The sequence below is a fragment of the Armigeres subalbatus genome, chromosome 3 (assembly GCF_024139115.2).
Source record: "Armigeres subalbatus isolate Guangzhou_Male chromosome 3, GZ_Asu_2, whole genome shotgun sequence".
Lineage (NCBI taxonomy): Eukaryota > Metazoa > Arthropoda > Insecta > Diptera > Culicidae > Armigeres > Armigeres subalbatus.
In genome coordinates, this window is record NC_085141.1 from 204,226,609 (window position 1) to 204,242,911 (window position 16,303).

Below are 16,303 nucleotides of genomic sequence, written 5' to 3' on the forward strand. Positions count from 1 at the left end.
TCATTTCATTATCATTTAGTATTCAGCCAAAAACTCATTCCAGAGGCGGAATTCCGAAAAGTGTTGTATGGCGGACTTCTAGCGCTGATTCCCCTCTACAACATTGTCAAAGGGTACATTGCTCTATGTCTAATATTAACAGCGTGAAACGCTAGGATCACTCAATATACTTAATGATAATAAGTGTTATTATCATTCAGTATATTAAATGATACTAGCGTTTCCCGCGGTGAATATTAGACATAGAGCAATGGACCCTTAGACAAAGCTATAGAGGGGAATCAGCGCTAGAAGTCCGCCATACAACACTTTTCGGAATTTCGCTGTGCAATGAGTTTTTGGCTGAATACTAAATGATAATGAAATGATAAGTTCAATCCCTGATAATTACATAACTTTGATTCGTATTATGGTTTGAACTACACTGTTCATGGTTTGAACTAAATTCGTACCATGGTTTGAACTACTGCAGCAGCTCCTAAATATAATACTTATCACATGCATGAAAAGCTGAGGAAATCTATAGAAAAGCAAATTTGTTTTACTATTCATCTTTTCGCATTAGATTAGTAACTCGAAACGTGTGAAAATCTTCTAAATTATCGATATGAAAATTGCGATGTTTTCCTATTGGAAATGTAAACAAAATGCTCCAGCTAGGCGCATGCAGCGCTCCTAGCGGATAGCAGCAGAACATGACTGCATTTACAAGTTCAAACCATGGTACGAATTTAGTTCAAACCATGATTAGTTTTTACCTTGTATAAATGTTACTATTTTAATTATTTAAAACTGTTTCTCAATTGTATGATGATGTCAATCGATTACAGGTAAAAACAACGTTCTTTTGATATATTGATCTCACTCCTGTGTCATAAAATGCGTAATATTATGCCACTGGTGGGGGGATTTAGCGCAAATTCAGGACGTTTTTAAATCGCTCCATTTTATTACTTAAACAATATGTACGAATGTTTAAATAAACTCTATCACTTTCAGTATACCTAAATATGCCATTCATACTGTTTTAGGTTCATTTTCTGCCAATTTTTTACTTACATTTTCTGGTAATTTTTTACTGATTTCAAAATAGTTCAAAAAATGATACGCTTTTCACTAGTTCAAACCATAATTGGATACCCTATATATACATACATTATATAACATTAGGGCAGTTCACATTTTAAAAATGTTCGAAAATTCCAACTCCCTCATGTCTATTAGCATCATTTTAATAATATAGGAGTCCTGGCAAAATTTCAGGCAATTCAATGGCCATTTAGGGGTGGCGCGAAGTCAATTTATGTTTATATGGACATTTGCATGGGAAAAACTTAAAATTTATTCAAATTCCCCTACAACTTAAATCGTTATGATTCTAAATAAACATCCTCAACCTCCATTTTTGGAATCTTTTTGAGCTCAACCAGTCAGTAACTCATTAATTTTGATTTATATTTCCACTGCTACGTTGAGGCTAATTACACCATTTAAGCTATTTATCTCATATTTACACTGTCAATAGAACCTATCAATCCACTCGTAACTAATGTATTATCCGGAGCTCTCATTTATATAGATTCCAGAAAGGGAGGTTGGGGGTGTTTATTTGAATTCATCACGATTTGACAGTTGTAGGGAGACTTAAATAAGTTTTTCCCATACAAATATCCATATAAACATAAATTGACTTCGCGTCACTCCTAAATGGCCATTGAATTGCCTGAAATTTTACCAGGACTCCTATTTTATTAAAATGATGCTAATAGCCATATGGGAATTTTCGAAAAAAAATAAAATTTGAGCTGCCCTAATATAACATGTTACCAGTCGATTCATGCGAAATGACCCATCAATATTAAAAAAAAAAATGGAATCCGATTGATTTAGATTTTGAAAATGGAACTGCGTGCGGATTTTCGTTTTTACTTAACTTTCGATTTATATTAGAATTACTGATCACATCAAACTAAATCAGCTACAATAAAACTTTATCATTTTTGCTCATTGTTACGTTTCAAATTCAAAGGTATGGTGGTCTAGTTGATAATTATTTTCATGAAGTTTAAAGTGTATCGTTTGAAAGTTGCCACTCTGTATATTTGACCCAGAAAAACGTTAATTTCATATAGCTAATACGGTATGGCTAGTTTGCCTTCCTTGATATTCAAGGTTTAAATTTATTTGCTATTTCCTGAATCTGTAAACAAAATTTGCGTTTCAACACGATTTATCTCATTTTTGAAAGGGGTCGTTCAAAAATGATGTCGCAGGTGGATGGGTCTAATTTTTTGTGACAGTTCTTATACTAGGCATACAAAAAAGCGTGACAGAGGGGGGAGGGGTTCAAGGAATCTAAAAAAAATAGTGGACGTTATATTTGAATGGCTAAACCTATTTTATGTCGGAAGTATACAAATTTGTTAAAATAACATCATCATGCTGAGAAATCGACCATTAATAACATTAGTAGCTTTGTTAAAACAAAGATCAGAATATTATTATTATTTATTATCTTTGAAGATTTGTGCTTCAACGATGAATTTGGATCTGAACTTTGATTTGCTGATTGACCGTGATAACCAAATCATAAATTCTCCTTATGATCAAATGTTGGATCTATCAGTATTCGAACACCACAACTTTGACCTTACGCTTTGCCCTTGCGGGGACGCCTTTGTCGTATGCAATATTAAATCATATAAATATTTTAGCCAAGAGAAAGCCATAACACTTCCAGCGCATATCTGTGCTTTCACCTGCCGAGTGTGATAACATGATGTCATCTGTTTCAACTCTGGCGTGTAGGCAGGTTCAGGTACAAATTAACAATCGAACTCTATCGATTAAAGTGGGTTCGTCTCATCAGTGGCATTGATGTTTCAAGATTCGCACCCATCGTGATACATTAACATTGGGATGATGACGACTGACGTGGTGTGGTTTTTTGTTTCGGTTTGCTTTTTAGCTGGTAGTCGAGGGATCTTAGCAGCGATTTCAAATGCACACTCTTTAGTGGAACGTGTCATGTCCAATTGAAATGTGAGCGTCGAACTTTGAATCCCACGCAGCGGCAGCAATATTCAAAATCCGCGTATATCTTCAGTTAGTCAAGTACTGCACTATGGGTCGAAAACAATAAAAATAAAACTAAGCTTATCGCACTATAACAAATAACTTTTGATTCGTGGAAACTATTCTTCAAATCTTTATCTATGCTGATAATAGACAATGATAAGAAAACAATCATAGATCAAAAGAACATAAACATGTTCCTTCTCCTTAAAATAAACATCACTTTCCCATCAATTACTTTATTTCTTCAATGTTCAATTACTTTTCGACCATAGTGCAGAAAAACCGGCCACCGAAATGAGAAGCGCAAATTGGTTATGAACAACGAGATGAAGGAAAAAAATACATCGTTAAACTAAACCTGTCCCGATCTATGCAGTAGGTGGTCTGATACCAAGTATTAAAGTTGTGTGATGTTCAAGAAGAAGAAGAAAAACTGTGAGTCGAAAAGGATCGCTAGGAAAACTGAACCAATGTGTTTGAAAGTGTTGTAGTGAAGCTTTGGAAAGCAGAAGTGTCCATCGCAGTCCTATGGAAAATTTCGGCTACAAAGAGGGATCAACCAGATCCAAAAACCCCCGGATCGCACGGGCCACAAGCGTGGTAGAGAATGGCTTCACACCGTCATCGTTGGTATCGCGGTAAGAACTATGTCTATAATTAAACCGACTACAAGAGAGCCGAGTAAGAGAACAGAGAAGAAATATTTTATGTCTGTTTATTTTAATCGTTCTTGGCACTGCTTATCGTTTGGCAACATTAGATACCACAAACCAACTGAAGAAACCGGATTTGACAAGATTGGATCCGTTGGAATTTGACTTCCATGACCGTTGTACAAAGTTTGATAATTTCATTTATTCGCTGGCTGATTGTTGGTATACGGCACAACGCCTGTTTCGCTAGTTTCGATTTGAAACACATTTTTATATTTTTAGTCTTACCGTACCTACGTTTTGAGTTAGAAATCTATGAAAAACCAATTGGCAGCATCTTGTGCAGACCAATACCACCCTACTAGACGTCGTTCAATGTAGCGAATTGTCATAACTATTTCAATCAAAAGATCTGTGGAAATTTGTCCAATGAAATTGGATTTTGATAAAAACAATAAAAATGCGAATGATGGTAGACCTGCATATAGTCGCCTATCACCATTTGAATACACCTTGAAGGAACTGCACATATGGGGCGTTATTATCCGCTCATATACTGAGTATTATAATCTGTTTTTGTTCATAGTTAGGACTGACAAACTGTGTTTACTTCGAGCATCTTTAATGCTTATAGATAATATAGTTTTATTCAAAAGCTAAAGGGTAGAACTTTCAGAAATGCTCACGAAAGTCCTGTTTTACTGATTGTAATTATTAAAACTGAATGATTTGAATGGCTCAAATTTCGAACACTATCTTCCAAACTCCGAACAGCAGCACCCTAAACATACTAAAATGTGCAGTGTTTGGTATTTTAATTAAATTGAATTAAACTTACACGTAGCAAAATTGTACAGTACAACGTAAAAGATCTCTAGAGGCGGCTCCTTTTAGGAGCATTGGCTTGGGCCCAAGTCAGATTCCTATCGACTTCCTTTATTGCTTGTTAAGGATTGGTTGCCGCGAGCCCCTGGGTTTGTCTCTGCTGCGATGTCTTGCTGGATTCCATTTCAGCGTTTGCTTGGAGATTTCTTCTCCGCTATTTCGTAATGGGTGGCCGACCCATGTCCATTTACGCTCTTGAAATTCCGTTGATCTCGATGGCATCGTCGATTGAGCTCAGCACTTGCGATATGCTGATATCACGTTGGAGTTGAAAAAGTTAGAAATTTGGTACATTGACTAATATCATTGAAATTCCATATGTTTCGTAAATACGCATGTCGATCTTGGTTCCGCCGTCTGACGTTAACTGGCTGCCAAGATATTAAGGTCACTCCTGACGGAATCCAAGTTTCAAAGTGCTCGCGTTTTCGGGGGCACACCACTCGATACGGAAGCAACGCACAACTGTCATTTTTATTATTCCACGCATGCTGCGACGCAGCAAAACTAAATCAACTAAAATGACAGTTGTGCGCCGCCTCCGTATCGAGTGGTGTGCCCCCGAAAACGCGAGCACTTTGGAACTTGGATTCCGTCAGGAGTGACCTTAAAATTGCTTGCCCGACTACTGTAAACATGGAGAGGTTGTTCGAAAATATTGACATCTAACGATTTGGCTTAGATGGCGTTGATGGTGAGTCCCGCCGTAGATGATCGTTGGATCAGATCGTTGAGCTCCCATGCTAGAACGCCAATGGCCCAGTACGGCAACATCATCAGCTAAATGGAAGTCGTTCACGTCGTACTAATAGGCTGCCATAGCACTCATGGTTTGGTATATGGTCAGTCGCACTTAACATAACGGAGACAAAATAGTTTCTTGCGTCACTCCATCTATTACCCGGATGGGGTCAGAAAAAGCTCTGTTATGAAGGACTCTGCCATGCGATGTCCCATGCGTCGAAGGGTGCCCTACAGATTTTCGTGGCTCAGACAATCGAAAATTCTTTCGTAATCAATAAATACCAAATAGACGGACTCTCGGAATTCGTTGACCTGCTCCAGGATAAAACGGAGTGTGACAAAATGATCCATACTTAATATTTGGGGTGCCTAGGGCTGAAAGTCTCGCTAATAAAGACAAAAAAATATTTAGGGGCGGAATCCTGCTCGCTGTCCTCGAAAAGTCCTGTCTATTTGCGAAGTCGAAGCAAAATTCTTCACACAAACAATGACAGTTCTTTATGGGTTTTTACAGTAGAGCAACAGAGAGGAGGAGATGGCGGCCATGTTTCACTCAAACTCTGACAGATAGCAATGGAGTTTCCCATAGGAGGGAAGAGCAGAATTTGCTTCAACTTCGCGAATATCAGTAACTGGGTAATTTGTTTGGCCAATTGCAAACAACAGAAGCTTCATTGTTATCGTTCGAACTGTCTTTCAGGGTTGGTAATTTTTCACACTTCGTCTTGAAATGTGTAGAGCTTTCACAAGTGAGTTCATTTAGAACCATCACATTTATTTCTATACTAAAACTAACTAACTTCGGTTCGTTTGAACCACACGATTCGCTCGCTAGAATCGGTTGCGACTGATCCGGATCGAGATCCGTGTCGCACGGATCTGAGCTGGTGGCGCAGCTCTCGCTTCCATGTCACAGCAATTTCGAGCTGGACGACGACATGAGCGGAACTGAGAGTTGTTCGGATCTTCGGATCTTTTGCATAGTACGGTTCGTTCGCTACCGCACTACTAGGTATCTTTTGTGTGTCCGTTCGTAGCGCCGAGTATGTGGGTATGGGTTAAGAAATAGACGGCAAGCTAGATTATTTTTGCTTGTGTGTTTCTTATTCCTCTCTGCAGCAGAAATGATTTCTGTTGCTTGGCTAGATGTTGTTGTCGCTTGGCTTGATGGTGCTTGAGGTGCAAATAAAAACGATCAGCACGTGCGCGGTACTGGACTGGAATGCTCATGCAAGCTCGCTTGTGTTGTGTACCGCGAGCGTGGTATTTTCGTTTGTGCTGTACAAAATACAACAGCGCGCGTACTCGAGTGCGTACGCTCGAGGGAGTTTCTCTAGGCGCGTGTTTGACAAAGATTTCATCAATTTAAAGTGAGCTGCTGAGCTGGGCTTCTTTAAAGAAGATCCATGGGTCATCAGCTCAATGTAAGGAAGCGAATCTTTGGAACAGCTCCTGAGCGGAGCGCCCATCTCTACACTCGAGAGCGTTCACACGTGCGTGTGATGGAAGCCGAGAGAAACATGATCGATAAAGAGTGAGAATATTTTTGGTCGCGTTTGTTTTGGTGTTGTGTATAAAAAGGTCTATGTTTAGGCGCTCACAACAACGTATTTACATGAAAGATTTAGAACATAGCCTAAATGTATGCATTTCGGTAAACAGCAATTTCCAATTTTCCTGTACTCTTTACACTTGTGGGCTGATGTGATGAAAAGTGGGTATGACGCACGCTCTTTCATATACAAAGATAAAGTGTATTTCTGCACAATACACTCGTATAACAGATCGAGACAGAGAAGTTTGTACACCTTCTCTTGAATACTCCTCAGAGCGGACCAACCCTGCTGTCTTTTGCTTTTCACTTACTGGACGTTGTCTTTTAAATATAGAAGTGGTTGACCACCTCGTCGACATTGGGTGTATGTAATCCACGTCGGTGGTAAGCATGATGGACATGTTTGTTTACCCCGCTGCTGAGTCGGATGATTCGGCCGTCAGAGATGAAAGATTGGCATCTTTCAGCAGTACAAATGTGCCGATATTTACGATATCTTGTTGCTGAGTCCATCAAATGCGACCCAAGTAGCAAATTTTGAACCGATTTGGTTGCAACCTAATAGGCCTTACGTGAAAGGCCTTACGAAAATGTTTGTGCATTATTAGTGAGGTACAGTTGCTCCGTCTCTTCACGGTCTTGATCTTCCTGTTGGCGCTTTTTTCCTCGGAAAATCAAGTTTTGTCTGTTCCGCGCCCGTTTGTATCGTGCCTCATTAAATTTTGTCCTCGTGCAGCAATTCCGGGAAAAGATACACTGTCAAACCCTACCAAATCCTAAGCAAGCCAGAACTCGCTGTGGTCTGGGAAGGGGGCGTCAAGCTCAAGCTTTTTCTTTTGCTTTGTGTCGAATACGATTTAGATGGCGGATGTGATTACAGAATTGATAAGTGTACATGAAGAAATTCGATGAGGTCCTTATGTATACTCCGGAGCTTCAGCCGAGCAGTAGTGTGATTCCCATTGCTTCAAAGAAGAAGGATCGAGACGACTGTCGACCATGTGAAATAAGAGCACGCTAGAACAAAGGCGGAAATCGTTGGACATCCTAGCTTGTCGTTCATACTCAAATTCCGTTTGAATTAATTGACCAAAATCATTAGGCACTCATAATTTTCTTTCATCGTCGACTCAATCGCAACGAGTTGTTTGTTCTCAAATCTCTTCTCCAAGTGCTGCAGCGCGATAGGACAGTTGGCATTGCAGAGCTCGGTTTATTTCATTACCCTTGTTTCGTCCTTGATGAAATAAGCTACAAGGTACGGAAATTTGTCGAACTGTGAAAGCTTCTGATTGGAGTCAATCAGCGATTTGAAGGAAACGCGGTAAGTAATCCACACCGATGTATTGCCATTGAAGATCGGGAGGTTCACTTCCGGGAATTTGACTCGCGGTTATACCAAAGCGTGTGGAGTGGGATTTGATGGAGTATCGAAAGCTAATTTTGCGATTATTTGAAAATTACAGAGAAGCACGAAATCTTGTACAAGAACCTGGAGCATGAAACGGTGGTTTCCATCGACCACTGCCCTTCCCGCTGAATCAGTTTTTGCCGTTCTCCTATACTAAGTATACGGTAAAGGCTATATGATCGCTCCAAAACCAAACTTTTTATAGAAGGCCCAGCGACTCATAGTGTTATATACCGATCGACTTAGTTCGACGAATTGAGGTGATGTCTGTGTGTATGTGTGTTTTTTTCTTCTTCCTAAGCAATGGAGGGGGAATCTGCTCAACAGACATCCTGTGTTTTCCAGGAAGTGCGGGGTTAGGGATCACCGAGGGAGGCAGGACTACATTCCCGACCCGCTAAACCGTTTCCATTGCCGCCAAGCCCATAGTCCCTTCGGTACAACCAGAAAGTAATGCTTCAATGAGGGGCCAGTGCACAACGCACCCTCGAGGTTAGCTGCGTGTCCTTGCAGCACCGAACATCGTAACTCGCTTTTTTAGAAGAACACCATGGTATCGTGCCAGCGCGTTGCCGGCTTTCCAGGTGGCCTTACCACGCCCTATGTCCTCGGAAGGTGGGCAGGGTCGACTTCGCGCCTGCTTCCCTCTGCACGACTGGTATCAAGAATGATGATGCCGCGTGCACCCCAAATGGACCTTTCTGCGATAGGGCCTATTCGCCAGCACACAGAGGGACTTGCCGACGCGGTGCCTACGCCTGCCCCAGCCTTGACGAGGACCCCTTTCCGTCCTCGGGCTCGGAACCCGCCCGGTTGACCAACGCCGCGAAAGCGACGATACCATGTTGTTGCTTCTGTCAGGGCCTTTGCAGTCCCATTGCTTGTGCCCCGGTTCCAGGCACTTGAAGCAAACTTCGGATTGCTCGTATATGCGCACAGGGCATACTTTGACGCTCCCTAACTTGACTACCTTGGAGGCGTCCGCTGCAGATAGCCGAACCAATGCTACCTGCGTCCCTGCCGGACCTTTCCGTAGCCGAACGGCTGCGGTGGGCGTCTCCACTTCACACTGTCGCCGCAGTGCCGTGACGAGCTCTTCGACTTCGGTGATCTCGTCCAGATCTTTAACCCTTAGATTCACCTCCGTCGTGAGTGCCCTCACCTTGACCGTCTCGCCTAGGACTTCCTCCGCCAACTTCTTGTAGGCGGCGCCCTTTTGCGAGACGCCCCGCTTCAGCTCGAGGATCATCTCGCCCATCCGGGTACGTCTTATTCGACGTACGTCGGCGCCGAGTTCACCGAGCTTGACGTCACTCCTAATCGCCTTCAAGACGTCCGAGTACTTAGCCTCGTCCGTCTTGATGACTAGGGCATCGCCCCTGGAGTGATTGGCGCCTACCCTAGACTTCTGGCTAACCTCATTCGCCTGGGCCTTCTTTTCGGCCCTTGACGTGTTTGGTTTCCTCTTGTTCTTGACCAGGGTCCAGAAGGCGTCATCCCCCTCTATTTCCCTGGTCTGGTGCGGCTGAGAACTTTCAGCCTGCCGTAACTCCTTGCCACCGTCTTTCCTTAGTGGACGGACCTTTCCAGGTCCTTCCTCCCCCGGTTTTGGAGGTACCTGGCCGGGGTTCAGCTTCCCAGCCCCACTACCCTTGTTCGGGGTAGTAACCCTCCGCGTTTTGGAGCGGCCCCCAGGGAGCTCATCCCCTGGAGACTGTCTCCCCCGTTTTTGTGTCTGCTCCGTTGGAACAGTCACCCCCGACGTACCCGCAAATACTTGAGCCTCAGTCTGGGTAGACTTTGGCACCACCGTCTTCGCTGGCACGCCTTCGGTCGATTCGACCTTGCCCGAGTCCGCGAATTCTTGGGCCTCAGTCTGGGTAGACCTCGACTCCACCGATTTCACGGGTTTACACTTGGCCGTCCCGACCGCCCTCTCCAGCTTGGCGTCCAGCATCGACTTTCGAAGTTTCTGCAAGCTCCTCTTGAGGTCCTTGCTGATATTATGCTTCGATGACGCAAAGTCGATGATGGCGTCCAGCTGTTCCGTCGCCACCTCGAAGGCCGAAAGCCCATCGCGTTTGCGGTTCATCGCCTCCACAAGCCATGGGCCGTAAATAACCCCTACCGGCGTTTTTCTAGCCGAGAGGAAGGTTGAGTGACCCACGCTGGCGCTGCGCACTGAGCTGCCGACTATTGCCTCTGGCCTGTCTGGCCTGTCGCCTTAGTCGATTTACTCGCAACAAATTGCATTCGACGCAAGATACTCTACCATTGTTTCCTATTGAAAATTGGGCAGATCGGACTATGGGCTTAAGAGTAATGGCCAAAACACTATTTTTATAATGCACGAGAAAGGCACCTAGGTGGATTAATCAAGGTTTTATCACCCTCTTTCACCTGGCCATCATCCTCATTATCGTCAAGCAGTACGATACCAAGACGATTCGTTTGTCACCGACCGAAATCTGGATAGGGATGGAACTTTCGGCTTGTTTTTTTGGTACTTGGGTACTGTACTGAAAGTAATAAATCGAACAGTTAATGTGCCCAGGAATAATACGCGCACAATTCCTTCATTGTTTTGTCCTAGGAGCTTGTCCTTTGTCCACCACGAGCAATATGGACCCAAGCCACGCCAGAACGATGTTTCAGCGAAGTTCCACACCAATGTCTTCAGCGCAATCAATTAGTCAGTTTTTTATGCCCACTCGTTTCAGCGCTCAAATAAACTTTGCTATCACTCAGCTCACTCGCGGCGAAGTGTTCGAGAGCCAACGGCATGTAGAGTTTACTTTGGCGACAACGAAAAGCACTAAACACTGCGTGCGATTGTCTGAGATAAATCGTGGCTCAATCGTGGATTCGAAGAACCAAAAATATGTTGGGGTATGGGGTCACCGCAAAGTACCGAAACAACCGGTTGACACTCGAACACTTTCTTCCGACGTGGAGGACTAATACTTGCGGCATACTTAATGAAACGACGATACTTCATTGATCTTATCCGTGCCACTCTTCCGACCATCGAAACTATTGAACCCGGACGATGTCATCTATCGAACGGATTATTCATTCCTGATCGGGTGTGTCTCTTAGACCAGCTATTAGATCTATTGTAGCATATCGGATGGACTTATTTAAACTGATTGTGTTTTCTGATCTAAACAGAGATCACTTATCATGTGTACAACAAAACTAAAGCGTTTTAAAGGTTCAGTCGCTAGCTGAAGGCTAGTGATAAAGAAGCAACAGAATATCTAATCTTATTTACAGATTGCGGAATTATAATTTGATTTAGATTAGTTTTTGAGCTTAACAGTTTCGCTTCAATATTGTTCTTCATCATAAACAAGTTAAATGAAAAATTCAAGGAAAATATTTTTAAAAAATACAAAACTAAAATCTTGTAAAAACGTTTATTTTGGTTAATGGATTAGAACACTCTCAAGTGTCAAAGAAATATTTTTTTTCTTTTCGGCCTAAGAAATTATTTGGAGTGTCTACTTTATTAACGTAGGTGTTTTTCTTTAGCTAAATCATTTTAGGACGACTCTTTTTTACGTAGATTTACAAATTACGTACACATTTGTTTTTTTTTTTCACTGGATCTTGAAAAAACTAATATAGGAAGAACTAAAAAGGCAATGAAACATTTTTTTGGATGTCTTAGGCCATCCAAACTGTTCTGGAGTACATATCCTCAAATGTATCAGAAAATATGTCTAGAAACAAAATGTCCTAAGCTGAGATGTATGTCCAAAAATATCCATGTGATCATAATACATAAATAAATCAAGTGTTGAATAAACGTAAATTATTTCAGGGTCTCCAAAACGTCCTGGAGTTCAGCACATGCGATGTACTCGATCAGCCAAATACTGAACGATGCTTTTATTTTTTTTACGTTTTTGCCTTTCTCGTATACTAAGTATACGTAAAGGCTATAGCATTGCTCCAGAACAGAACTTTTGATAGAAAGCTCGGAGACCCATAGTGTTTTTTACCAATCGACTCAGCTCGACGAATTGAGGTGATGTCTTTTTTTTCTTCCTAAGCAATGGAGGGGGAATCTGCTCAACAGACATCCTGGGTTGTCCAGGAAGTACGGGGTTAGGGACCACCTCCAACAGCAAACGAGGGAGGCAGGACTGCATCCCCGATCCGCTAAACCGTTTCCATTGCCGCCAAGCCCATAGTCCCTTCGGTACAACCAGAAAGTAATGCTTCAAAGGGGGGCCAGTGCACAACGCATCCTCGAGGTTAACTGCGTGTCCTTGCAGCACCGAACATCGTGAATCGCTTTTTTAGAAGAACACCATGGTATCGTGCCAGTGCATTGCCGGCTTTCCGGTGGCCTTACCACGCCCTATGTCCTTGGAAGGTGGGAAGGGTCGACTTCGCGCCTGCTTCCCTCTGCACGACTGGTATCAAGAATGATGATGCCGCGTGCACCCCAAATTGACCTCTCTGCGACGGGGTCTATTCGCCAACACACAGAGGGATTTGCCGACGCGGTGCCTACGCCTACCCCAGCCTTTACGAGGACCCCTTTCCGTCCTCGGGCTCGGAACCCGCCCGGTTGACCAACGCCGCGAAAGCGACGATGCCATCTTGTTCTTCGCGCGGCCACTTGTTCGATAAAAGGATCGAGTTCGACCACAGAGCATGACCACTGGTATGACCCATGAAGCCGACTCCGATCCCTTGGACCACCTCTTATTAGCGCCTGAACTAGCCACTAACCTTCTGTGTAGCTTCGAGAGGATTTGGGCGATAGCCGATAAAACGGCGTTCCAGCCAACTTCATCTTTACACATTCTCCGAACTAGGTTGTCCGGGGTAGTGTTCAGACCACATGTGGCAAGCATGTGGTCACACATTGCGCGAAAACGTGGGCACACGAACAGCACGTGTTCCGCCGTTTCCTCTAAACCTGCGCACACCAAACACTCGGGCGAAGCCGAACAAGCCAGCTGCGTTACCTGCACTGTGATTTTGCAGCACGCTTAAACGCCGGGCACATCGAACCCCCATGGGGTGCTTGCTGTTCACAACTTTGCTGGAACAAATCAAACAATTGGGAGGCTTCGTGCAGCATTGGGCCTTATGTCCCTCCAATCCGCAGCGCCGACAGAGCTTGCTTCTGTCAGGGCCTTTGCAGTCCCATTGCTTGTAGACTTCCTCCGCCTACTTCTTGAAGGCGGCGCCCTTTTGCGAGACGCCCCGCTTCAGCTCGAGGATCATCTCGCCCATCCGGGTACGTCTTATTCGACGTACGTCGGCGCCGAGTTCACCGAGCTTGATGTCACTCCTCATCGCCTTCAAGACGTCCGAGTACTTAGCCTCGTCCGTTTTGATGACTAGGGCATCGCCCCTGGAGCCTACCCTAGACTTCTTGCTACCCTCATTCGCCTGGGCCTTCTTTTCGGCCCTTGACGTCTTCGGTTTCCTCTTGTTCTTGACCAGGGTCCAGGAGGCGTCATCCCCCTCTATTTCCCTGGTCTGGTGCGGCTGGGAGCTCTCAGCCTGCCGTAACCCCTTACCACCGCCTTTCCTGGGTGGACGAACCTTTCCAGGTCCTTCCTCCCCCGGTTTTGGAGGTACCTGGCCGGGGTTCAGCTTCCCAGCCCCACTACCCTTGTTCGGGGTAGTAACCCTCCGCGTTTTGGAGCGGCCCCCAGGGAGCTCATCCCCTGGAGACTGTCTCCACCGTTTTTGTGTCTGCTCCGATGGAGCAGTCACCCCCGACGCGCCCGCGAATACTTGAGCCTCAGTCTGGGTAGACTTTGGCACCACCGTCTTCGCTGGCACGCCCTCGGTCGAATCGACCTTGCCCGAGTCCACGAATCCTTGGACCTCAGTCTGGGTAGACCTCGACTCCACGGATTTCACGGGTTTAGACTTGGCCGTCCCGACCGCCCTCTCCAGCTTGGCGTCCAACATCGACTTTCGAAGTTTCAGCAAGCTTGCCAAGTGATTTTGGACTCCCCCCCCTCGTAACACTTTTTGTATGGAAGGTTTAATTTTTTTGTATGGATCATAACGCTCGGCTTGACCCCTCCCTTCCCCTTCAGCGTTACGTAATTTGTGAAAGGCCCCTTAGAAACCTCGCGGTTCATAGCTGTGGAAGTGCTCAATAAACACTAATCTACAAGGCCCAATCGGTTGAAAGAAATAACACTGCATTCGGATATGTTGACCTGCATGCCATTCGAAGTGCACCAGTGTAAAAGAGAGTCAATGTCTTGCTGGACTGCACAACAGAGGTTACCTAAAATCCATTTTTAGAATCAAAATCTTCCACATAATTCACATATTCACATCTAAATATGGACATAATAGGGTAAAACTTCCTATCGTTGTGGTATGTCCTAATGTTGCGGTAGTGTAAAAATAGTACATTCTGGACATAAAACATTTAAAACAATTGTTCATACGCTAAAACTCTCTAATAGACTGGCCCAGGAAATAAAAAGTTGTCGAATTTCACGGGGCACCCCCAGGATTGTGTCTTTTGGTGAGAAAATCAATCTCTCAAAATTTCAGCTCAATCGCTTGTTGCATAAGCTGGCGCAAATGATTTGAAGTTTGTATGGATTAAATGAACTTTTATATAGTTTTCGGCTGATGCGATTCGTTCAATAAATCCAAAATTACACTATCCAGCTCCTAATACTTCAGCCGAAAGCCAAGTAAAAGTTCATTCAATCATCATACAATGTTCAGTGAAATTGTTCTGTAATATACCAACTGCCCTTTTTGCAATTCTGAGCTCAATCGAGCAATCAGAACCAATTTCCAGAACGAATGAGTGACGGAGGTGTATTTGCCTATATATTTTGGCTTGAATCCCCATACAAACTTCAAATCATTTGCGCCAGCTTATGCAACAAGCGTTTGAGCTGAAATTTTGAGAGATTGATTTTCTCACCAAAAGACACAATCCTGGGGGGTGCCCCGTGGAATTCGACATCTCCTCATACTAAGCTGGGCCAGTCTACTGTCTAACGACTATAACAGCTTTTGTTTGGCAAAATTCCGTTCAAAATGATAAAAAATCAACATTTTTCATATCAAAATTAAAATCCTTTGAGCCTATTATTGCGGTAGTGCTAAGGTCCTATTGTTGTGGTATCGATCTCTGTAAGAATTACATGAAATACCGCAACAATAGGACGGACCTTCAAAAAATAGCAACGATAGGCAACCGCGTCCTATTATTGCGATAGTTTGTTTTTATTATGATAAAAACAAAACAATATAAGTTCAGCATAATTTACGAAACTATAGTTAACGAGCATCCTATTCGACTACAGCAATGTGGAAAAAGACCAACAGGTGTTTTTTAGTGAATTTTTGAAATTAATTTTGTTTTGACACGGTGCTTAACCCCTCTATAATAGGTCGTTTTACCCTACATGTGTTTTTCAGAACATTGTAACTTTCCATCTAACATACATCAAAACTTATCTGTAAATTATCCATATTGTAAGAGGTATTTCCATTTGTAATTACTCCCTTTCGTTCATTTCTTTTTTCTGCTAACATTGAAAAATTTTGTCAACAAGAGTCTTCTCGATTTCTGTATTAAAACATGTAAGCTCACGAAAGACAATAATATTCGAATAACTTTGGTTTTATAAGAAATGGAAAGTTGCAATGTTTAACTAAAACATGTGCTTTTGCTTGTTTAACAATTTTGTAGAAAAAACGAAAAATGTGAAAAATCTTTAAAATTAGTTATATTCGCCAAATTTGTTTGTAACAGCCTTTTGTTATAACATTATTTATTTACTATTAGTGAGCAAACCGATATCCGATATGAGCAAATCGATATCCGAAGTCAATACTTTTTGAGTTCTTGTATTTCGATCGTGAACACTATGGATTGGAAAATTGTTAACACGGAACGTCGATCTCACTTTGGCGCCACTTGTTTCGATCCTTTCTAAATTCTGTCTGAGCAATTGACCT

At 43.2% G+C, this 16,303-nt stretch overlaps 2 protein-coding genes across 8 annotated transcripts in view; both read left to right on the top strand.

Moving 5' to 3' along the window:
* LOC134227021 (small ribosomal subunit protein uS9m) overlaps positions 1–16,303 on the top strand; it is an 82,632-nt gene that overhangs the window by 41,472 nt on the left and 24,857 nt on the right. The gene's annotated exons all lie outside the window — the stretch shown is intronic.
* Positions 1–16,303, top strand: part of LOC134227005 (transient receptor potential channel pyrexia-like) — a 32,728-nt gene that overhangs the window by 12,513 nt on the left and 3,912 nt on the right. For 4 of the 7 annotated variants that reach the window (XM_062708168.1, XM_062708169.1, XM_062708170.1 and 1 more), the window contains exon 2: positions 3,351–3,716. In XM_062708168.1, coding sequence (XP_062564152.1) covers positions 3,607–3,716 — 110 coding nt within the window. In that variant the 5' untranslated portion in view covers positions 3,351–3,606. The remainder of the gene's footprint in view (positions 1–3,350; positions 3,717–16,303) is intronic. The other 3 variants (XM_062708167.1, XM_062708174.1, XM_062708173.1) reach the window with 1 other exon arrangement.